This window comes from Apus apus, chromosome 17, assembly GCF_020740795.1.
Source record: "Apus apus isolate bApuApu2 chromosome 17, bApuApu2.pri.cur, whole genome shotgun sequence".
Classification (NCBI taxonomy): Eukaryota; Metazoa; Chordata; class Aves; order Apodiformes; family Apodidae; genus Apus; species Apus apus.
Window position 1 is genome coordinate 5,445,545 of NC_067298.1, and position 9,269 is coordinate 5,454,813.

General features: G+C 47.4%; 1 protein-coding gene across 2 annotated transcripts; it reads left to right on the top strand.

The window, feature by feature from the left end:
* The first annotated feature begins 290 nt into the window (after positions 1–290).
* Positions 291–8,769, top strand: WBP2 (WW domain binding protein 2). 2 transcript variants are annotated; one of them, XM_051634914.1, is made up of 8 exons: positions 291–399; positions 2,550–2,658; positions 3,195–3,330; positions 4,781–4,873; positions 5,152–5,268; positions 5,491–5,613; positions 6,796–6,872; positions 7,074–8,769. In XM_051634914.1, the coding sequence occupies exons 1-8, from the start codon at positions 341–343 to the stop codon at positions 7,125–7,127; spliced, it is 768 nt and encodes a 255-aa protein (XP_051490874.1). In that variant the 5' UTR covers positions 291–340; the 3' UTR covers positions 7,128–8,769. The 2 variants fall into 2 exon arrangements, with proteins under 2 accessions (XP_051490874.1, XP_051490875.1); XM_051634915.1 differs by lacking the exon at positions 291–399 and adding an exon at positions 1,622–1,773.
* Positions 8,770–9,269: the final 500 nt, after the last annotated feature.

A 9,269-nucleotide genomic window follows, 5' to 3' on the forward strand; every position in this document is an offset into this window, starting at 1 on the left:
AGTGTGTTCAGAGCCACCTCGGTGAGCCCTGCCAGGAAGGAGTGAGGCTGCGGGGCTCCTCAGGGAGCACCAGGCCGGGGATAACTTGAAGGGGGGCAGTGAGGGGGGCTGGTGAGGGTGGCGGGGGTCAGGTTTGGGGCAGCCCCCCAGCCCAGGGCCGCCCGCCATGCCGAGCGGGCTGCGCGGGGCCGGGGCAGGGTGTCATGGCGGGCTTTTCCCCCCCCGGGACTACAACTCCCAGCATGCACCGCGCCCCTTCCCGCCCGCGGGCGCAGGCGCGTCCCTCGCGCGCAGGCGCAGAGCGGCCCGGCGGCCTGAGGAGGAGGAGGAGGAGGCGGCCATGGCGCTGAACAGGAACCACTCGGAAGGCGGCGGCGTTATCATTAACAACAGCGAGAAGTAAGGGGTTATTTCTCCCACCCCCGTTCCGGTTTCTCCGGCGGGAGTCGGTGGGGGGTAGCAGGGAGGTGTCTGTGGGGGTGTGGGGAGGGGGTTTAGTCCTCTCGGTGTGTCTGGGCTTGGCCTCCTCGCTTCTCCCTGCGGCGATAAAGGCTGTACGTGTCTCCTTGGGTCTTCCCGGGAGAAGTTCTGCTAGGCCTCAGCCGCGGGCCTGCCCCGCAGCCGCTCCCCTCTGCAGCTTCCCTGCCTGCCCTGCCTGCCTACCCTGCCTGCCTGCCCTCCCTCCCCTGCCTGCCCTCCCCTGCCTGCCCTCCCCTGCCTGCCCTCCCCTGCCTGCCCTCCCCTGCCTGCCCTCCCCTGCCTGCCCTCCCCTGCCTGCCTGCCCTGCCTGCCTGCCCTCCCTCCCCTGCCTGCCCTCCCCTGCCTGCCTCCCCTGCCTGCCTGCCCGCCCTCCCCTGCCCGCCCTCCCCTGCCTGCCTGCCCTGCCTGCCCTCCCCTGCCTGCCTGCCCTCCCCTGCCTGCCTGCCCTCCCCTGCCTGCCTGCCCTCCCCTGCCTGCCTGCCCTCCCCTGCCCTGCCTGCCCTGCCTGCCCTGCCTGCCTTCCCCTGCCTGCCTGCCCTCCCCTGCCTGCCCTGCCCTCCCCTGCCTGCCCTGCCCTCCCCTGCCTGCCCTGCCTTCCCCTGCCTGCCCTGCCTTCCCCTGCCTGCCTGCCTTCCCCTGCCTGCCCTGCCCTCCCCTGCCTGCCTCCCCTGCTGCTCGTTCTTACTGCTGTCCCCAGCCTCAGTGGCAGAGCTCAGCCCCTAGCCGGGGGAATCTGGCCTGGACCCAAGCCTCCTGGTTCTCTGGCCAGCCGGTGCTGCAGGAGGGCTGGGGCTGCACCTGCAGTCTGCGGCTGTTCGAGAGCTCGGGAGGCGCTGCCCGGTGCGGTTTGCTGCGTTCCCTGCTCACACATCCCGGCTTCCCTGTGGTCGGGAAGCAGCAACAGTGTTGGAAAAAGGTGCTGGGATATAACCATGGAAACAGAAAGGCTCCACAGAGCCGCCTCTGTCTGCATGGCAATGGGCTGTCCTCGCCCTCGGTGCCTGCCAGTGTTTGCTTCTGACGTGGCAGTCACCTGCTTCTGGGACAAAGGAGTAGTTCATTCTTCAGGGCTGCTTTCCATGAGGCTGGTTAAACGTTGGGTTAGGAATTCTGTGCCTGACTTCCATTTGGGATGTGGCTCGTGGAAGAATTCAACCAGATCAACTGCGTGGTTTAAAATCTACATCCAGGGAATCAAATGACTGGGGCAGCTTAAGGTGTTAGAGCTGCCTGGGGTCTGGGGCTGCCTCTGCCCAGGCTGCTGGTGGTGCTTGATTCAGCTGATGTGCTGAGGTATGAGCAGAGCTGCTGGCCTCTCTGCCTTCCTGGGGCATTTTCTGGAGGGACAGGTACTTGCTGACAGAAGGGAAAGGCGGGTGACTGAGGATGGTAACACGTGAGCTGCCAAAGATAAAGATGGTGGAGGCTTCTCCAGCTTTAGGGATTAGAGTCCCTAATGTGGGTGCTGTTGTGTTAATACAAGTTACCCACTTCATCCGTGCAAGGGCATTGCACTGGTCTTAATCAGGTCAGTTTCTAACTGAGAATTAAGGAGTCAGGGCAGATGACACAGGCTAATGAAGTCTGGTGATGAAGAAGGGGAGTTCCTCCTGGTCACATTTTTGTGACAGTGGTTAGACCTTCAACAGCTGTGTTGCATAAGGCAGCCTGAGTAATTCTTCTTTCAGCAGTTCTTCCTCTGTTGTGTTACTTTTTGGTCAACCAAATTAGAGAACTGATGTAGCAGAAATGCAACACAACTTAAAAGCAAATAGAAATTATATTTTTATATATATATATATATATATGTTTTGAGATCCTGATCAGCTCAGTTAACCAATTACAGGGACAGTGCCAGCACACTGAGGAGGGAACACAAGGCTGAGGACAAGCAGCTAGTGCTGCATAAATTGCTCCTGCCAACCAAACAAGAAAAATATAAAAAGACTGATTTTGTCTGCCTGAGGGTAAAGGCAGTTCTGGTGGGTTTGTAAACTTCCATGCATCCTGCATTCTGCCTTGAGCTGAAGCACTGTAACATTGTCTCTCTCCTCTCACCCTGTTTGCAGTGTTTTGATGACCTATGACCACATAGAAATTACCTTCAGTGATATGGAACCTATGCCAGATGCCTTCAAAGGGACCAAGAAAGGGAGTGTTTTCCTGACTCCTTACCGAGTAAGTAGTAAAAGTCTTTGTCTTGTATAAAGAGATAAGAGCTCTTTGCAATTCTGTATTTAAATGTCCTCAGAGCATGAAAGTCAGGGTAATCTGCTACCCCTTGAAGTATGGCTCATCCTCTCCCTCTGGGGAGCATTATGAATCCATTGCACATCCAATCTATTTGGCAAAAGATAATAAATCTGATTAGTTCTTATCCAGACAGCTGTTTATTCCATCAGGCATCTGGAGACTGGAAATTGACAATGGTCTGGAAATGCTGAATGTAACAGCTCAGCTACCAAGTCATGGCTGTGTGAAAGCAGCAAGGTCTCTGGAAGCTGTGGGGAGGATAATCTGGGCAAGGGCAGTTTTCCTGGAAGGTTTTATTCCCTTGAGGCTTCATTTTACCCTTCTGGCAGTTCTGTGTAGCTTTTGGTTTGCAGAACTGATGAGGAGCTTGAGATGTGGGAGTTTCAGTCCATTGAAAAGATAATGAATCAGGGCTGTGTTTCCTGTCTTAAGTACTCCTTCTAATGTTGTTTTCTTTTCAGGTTATCTTTGTATCAAAGGGAAAGGATGCTATGCAGTCTTTTGTGATGCCCTTCTATTTGTTGAAAGATTGTGAGATTAAGCAACCTGTCTTTGGGGCAAATTATATCAAGGGTACAGTGAAAGCAGAGGCAGGAGGTAAGTACAGACCAGTTGTGTCTTCTGTGTGTTCAGCTGCACAATCCATAGCACAGTGAATATCCAGTGGATCCCAAACTGACCCACTACTGCTAAAATGTGTTTGTTTCTTTGAACTAGCAGCTAAATATATTCCCCTTTTCTGCTTCCTGTGCAGTTACAATGAACAGATCTGTTTGTTCTGCAGCCCATCCCATTCCTGCCCTCTCTGCAGTTGGGGTTACCTGTTAATTCTGCGTCCAGGCCCTCCTCTGCCAAAGACTCATGATCCTTTCTGGGCCTGTTTGGGTTTTCAAGTGCAGATCTCCAGAGCACTGTTCTCCATCATCTTGTGCAGTTCAAGGAAAAGCACGTGGTTGCTGTAGTGCAGCTTGGCAGTAAAAGTGACACTTGGAAGAGAAGGGACTGCCTTGAAATCAGGGAATCTTTAAGGGGCAGTTAGTTTTATATTCAATGAGAAGGTTGTGGTAGACATTTTCAAGAGGAAAACTTTTTAAAATTACTGTTTCATGCTTCTCTTTTTTACCAAAGCCACATAATCCAGTAAACTCCTTTATCCCAAGCTTGATGTAGTTTGTGGCACTGAAATCACAACCTAGTGCTCAGGAGAACTCGGCCTTTAATCCTGAAATCAACATGTGGGACCATCCAGTGTCAGAAGAAGCTTGAGCAGTAATGACAGACTCTGTAAACTGAGGGAAAAGCAAAGGGCTTTAGCTAAATCTTTGTGAGTTTTCCCCAGAGTCTGTCTCCTTTAGTGGGAATGTTGCTTTACCAGCCATGAGAGTCTGGTTTAGCTCAAAAGTCTCTTTAATCTACATGTCCCTTTTCCAGCACTGACACAACTTCAGCTTTGATGCATTGTTGGGACACTGGGCTGTGCATGTTTTTCTTTCTCACTCTGCCATGTGAGATGTCACCAATTTATTTATTTTTCTTATATTATTATCCTGACTTGAAATATCTTTCAGGGACTCTTAACGTATTTTTGAGGACCATGTTTTTCATTAAGCTCTTTTCTTCATTAGGCACTCAAACTCCCAAACTAATTTCTAGCTGACAGTTAAGTGAAGTTGCAGAGGCTTTTTAGCAAACAAGATTAGTGCAGAAGACAGGGATTTTGTTAATCTTATACAAAGCAAATCCACTGCTTTTGATAGCTGGCTCTGTTGGCAGCTGGTGTGGAAATAGGCACAACTTTAAATAAGCTTTTGATTGTTTCCCTCGTGGATCTTTCTTTTTCAGGTGTCTCCTTACATGAAAATCCTGCCCAATGGGACTTTTTCTAATAATAGAATAATTCTGCTGCATTATCTGCATGTTTTTCTTGGATATTTGGGATAAGCTCTTGAAAGAGCTATGTACAGGACATCTGTAGTTAAAGCATAGAAGCTGCATAGCATCCAAACAGCTTCTCCTTGCTTCTGACTTCCATCTTTCCTCCCTGCAGGAGGCTGGGAAGGATCTGCCACCTTCAAGATGACCTTTTCAGCTGGGGGTGCCATCGAGTTTGGGCAGCGCATGTTGCAGGTGGCATCACAAGGTATGGGAGCCTGGGCTCCAGGGGGCTTCAGGGGGCCTTGCCTTCAGCTCCCAGCAAGGGCACTTTTAGGTTGCAACAGGTTCAATTCAGTTTCAGGCTGTGTCTGGAATTTGTTTGCTTTAAAAAATACCTGGTTTTTTTTTTCACATCCAGTGAACAGCAGGTTTGTTGAGCTGGAGTTTGTTTGGTTTTCAGACTCTATGTTTGTTGGGGTTCTTGGCCTGCATTTGATGTGGGCTTGATGTTGTGATGAGGTCAACTTATCTTTACTTTTCCAGTCTCCAGAGGTGAAATACCCAACGGAGCTTATGGCTATTCCTATATGCCAAATGGATCCTATGCTTTTGCACCAGCTGCAGCTAATGGGGGCTATCCATACCCACCACCTCCTCCTGGTAAGCCTGGAAATTGAGGATGGGAGTATATTCTAGTTAAAGGCATAAACAGTTAAAAAGTTAAACACCATTTTTTTTTACATAGTGTCTTAGATTGGATCTCAACTTGTGCAGCTTTTGTTTCTGAGCTTCATTCTGTTTGCCTGTGCCTTGTTTTGGCTGCACACTGTTACCCTCCCAAAGGAGTGAAGTGTTTTCCTGTGCTCTTTCTTTCCCTGACAGAGTTCTATCCTGGCCCTCCTGGGGCAGATGGGGACATGGGGTACATGCAGCTTCCACCCCCACCCTACCCAGGGCCCATGGAACCCCCAGTCAGTGCTCCAGACCTGCCTGCCACTCCTGCAGGTAAGGAATTAGCTCACAACAGTTTAGTAACCTGTGAAACAGACATTGATTATTGTTTGTTATCTGTTGGGGAACTTAGAGTCAACTTAGAAGCCCCACTTAGAAGTTAAAATTGTTTAAGAGAGGAATTAGGGAGCTCCCCTCATCTCCAGCCTTGTACATCCAGCTCAGTCTGGATGCCAGCCTGATTCTCTCCAGAGTAGATACAATTAGTGGGTGTTTTGCAGCTGGATTTATTATTGTTGTGACAGATAAAACATAGTTTGTGATTCTCCTTCTGTGCTAATCTTGCTCTGATAGATGAACAAAAATAAATTGATGGTGAAATGTGTTTCTAGTCCATTTTAGTCAGTAATGTGGCTTTGGTGAGATTCACTCCCTCTTCCCTTGTCTCACTCTAACCTGATTACTTTTGCCTAAACAGTATGGAACAGAGGATTAGATGTTGGAAAGGAGCTGGGGAAATACCAGTCTCATTTTCACTCATTTGGGATGAATCAAAATTATTTTGACTATGGCTGTAAATGGTCTGCATGGGGGGGGAGGAAAAATAAGAGCTTTTGTGGTTGGGCAACCATAGATCCCTTGTAGGTAGGGGTATTTGTCTGGTTAAGCTTTAACTTCTCTCTTTGGTTTGAACAAACAATCAATCATCTCTGAATTATTCCTTGGAAAGTGGCACTTGATCCAGATGGTTGTCCAAGATTTTTGTATTCTGCAGAAATAGAGGATCTGGGTTATACTCATAAATTGCCATTTTTAAAGTATGAATCCCCTGAGCTGCTATAAACTTGTGCTGATTTTTGCTTGGTCTTTTGTTTTCACTCCCAAGAAAGATGGTTTGTTGACTGCCTTTTCCTGTCTGTATTCAGGCAAAACAGCTGCCAGCATTTATTTATTGGCTAACAAATAAATTGGCTAAACAAATAAATAAAGGCAAGTCCCAGGTGACATTTCCCAACTAAATCTTGGCCTGTTTCCCTTCAGACTTGACAATTCTGTGGCAACTGAAAGAGATAATGGTCAATTGTTGTGTTTGTTGTTGCTGTTTTGCAACTCAAGAGTTGGTTGAATAGTGCTCTCTGCTAGCAACATTTGGTGGGCAGGAATATATGGGGGTTTTGTTTGATTGTGAAAGTTTTCTGTGCATCACCAAATCTGTAACTTCTCTTTCTGTGGCAGCTGAAGCAAAGGCTGCTGAAGCTGCTGCCAGTGCTTATTACAGCCCAGTCAACCCACACAATGTCTACGTTCCCACGGTGAGTTCCTGGGTCATTCTGGTTTGTAATGGGGAGACCAAGTGTGTATTTAACAGTTATTTTTAGCAGTTATTGCTCAGTGACACAGCAAAGTGGGTCTGAATTGATTTTGGTGGTTTGTGTTGTTGGTTTTTTTTTTAGTTTTGGTTTGTTTTTTGTTTTTTCTTAGCAAGGAATTGATGTTCTCTCACTGTCTTTCAGGACCAGCCACCCCCTCCTCCATACTTCCCACCAGAGGACAAGAAAAACCAATAAGCTAACACAGAACTTCTGCACTCCTTGCTTTCTTACTTCCCACTTTGACAGAATCCTGGGCTGCAGTCCATAGCACTGAGGAGTGGAGCCTTCCCCCAAGGCACATAGCTTTCCTGGACTCTAGTGGTAGGTGTGTGCAAAGCAAGGGGAGAGATTCCAGCAGCCTGGAAGACCTTGGAGAGCTCTGAGGGTGCCCTGTCCTGCCTCAGTATTCCCTTCTCCCTGCACGTGGCATCACTAGCACTGGAGGTTCTCTTCAATGTGGTTGTTTCCCTTATGTCAGTTTCTTTTGATACTTACACCTCCTTAGAGGAAGCAGCTACTCCAAACTGATCATTAATGTAATCAACATGAAAACAAGGCTGCTCAGGAGAGGGAGAGGTGTTGAATTTACCTTAGTCTGCAACCAGGAGCATCCCTGAGCACAGGGGTGTTTCTGGGTATTCCTCTCAACCCAGAGCATCACATGCAACTTTTTCCCCCACTACTGAGAAGGGGCTTCAAAGGGAACCTTTGGGATCTCAAAGGAAGTAGATATTAGTACTTTTTTTTTCAGATATCTAGTAAACTTTCTTGGTTTGTTTTTGTTTTTTTGGGATTTTTCAGCTGAGTCATTCCTGACAATCCCAGCAAACCACCTGGTTGCCCTCCACATTTCCCTGCTGTGCACTCTGTGATGATGCTGATGAGCTTCCCTTCTTTAAGCAAACATACCACTCTTACCAGGATTGATCAGTAGCATCTAACTAGTTAGAGGTCATATGGGAACACTAATTTTCTGTTGTCTCTTTTTTCCAGTTAGAAATGTGGGCTTGAGATCAGTAAGTCCTGAATATTCTCTTTTAACACTGTATCATGCTCTTTTTTTCTTTGTTGTAAGTTGATTTACATTTTTTTGGCCAGTGAAGCATCTTAACTGCTGTGATTTAACCAGTGAATTAATAGCTGGTTTATGGAGAGATGGTTTATTAATGGAGAGAAAAGAGTTGTTTTATTTCTGTCCTGGAAACACTTGAGAGAATATGCAAAATGTTGGAATAAGCTGTTAGGTACAACTGAGCTGCTCATTTGAATGTTCTTTGATGCTGTTGGTGTTTCTGGATCAGCTGTGAATTTACTTGCCAGTAACTTGAACGTGGGCTCCTTGGATTTTGAGGGTCCAAGTGTTCTCCTTCTACTGATTCATTGCTCTCATTAGTAACTACTCCAGTGTGCTGAGCCTCTGCAGGACTGATCAGAAGCCAGGTTGTCAAACTGTGTTGGACAAAGCTTTGCACAAATCAGACTTCCCTGATTTCTGACAGTGTCTGTGAGAGAGAGAAAAAAAATCCTTCCCAGCAAGTGTGAAGCAAGATCATGTGCTAGAGAACTGCTGAGACTTGCTGCATGCAGCCTGCTTGGAGAGAAAAAAAGGTCCACCTCCTGTTTTCTTTTTGTTTGAGTCTAGCTGATGAATCAAATTGCTGCTGTCTGTGCACTGACTTTTCTAGAATTGCTACTGCAGTGATGTAAAGAAATGGTTATTTTAAAATATATCTATATTTATTTTGAAAATGTTTGATTAATATATTCATGTGAAATGACTTTTGAATGCAGATTTTGTTTTGCCAGGACTGTGAAGTAAAGAGAAATCAGCTCAAAACTTGGAGAGTTTGTGCTTTTGTGTGAGTGGGCAAACCTGAAGGTGACTTGGTAGCTGTGAATGGGGAGAAAGAGAATTAAACAGCAAAATCACCTGGATTTTGTTGTTGGCTCATCACTGGTGGCACTGGAGGTGTTCAAGGGCAGGTTGGATGAGGCTTGTGCAGCCTGGTCTGGTGGGAGGTGTCCCTGCTCGTGGCAGGGAGGTTGAAAGCTGATCATCTTTAAGGTCCATTCTGTGATTCTGGGACATTGGTCACTTGATTTCTCTGGACTGACTTTGTGAAATGAAATTAAAATGTTAAAACCTTTTAACAAACGCCCGTTTTGCAATTCCTGTTGGGAACCAGTGAGGTGGCTGCATAACACTTCACCCAGATGTGTTACCCAGATGTTTTTTCCAGACCAATTGTCCTTGTAAATGTTGCAACTTCTGCTAGAAGCAGCAGCAGAGAGAGGCAGCATAGTTGTCACCACTAAAATATGTCTCTAATCAGGAGC

Bases quoted from the DNA above. Each gene is read 5' to 3' on its own strand.
- WBP2 (XM_051634914.1), top strand. From the start codon at position 341: ATGGCGCTGAACAGGAACCACTCGGAAGGCGGCGGCGTTATCATTAAC. The intron at 5,269-5,490 runs GTAAGCCTGGAA...TTTCCCTGACAG, and splicing joins ATACCCACCACCTCCTCCTG to AGTTCTATCCTGGCCCTCCT. The intron at 6,873-7,073 runs GTGAGTTCCTGG...ACTGTCTTTCAG, and splicing joins ACAATGTCTACGTTCCCACG to GACCAGCCACCCCCTCCTCC.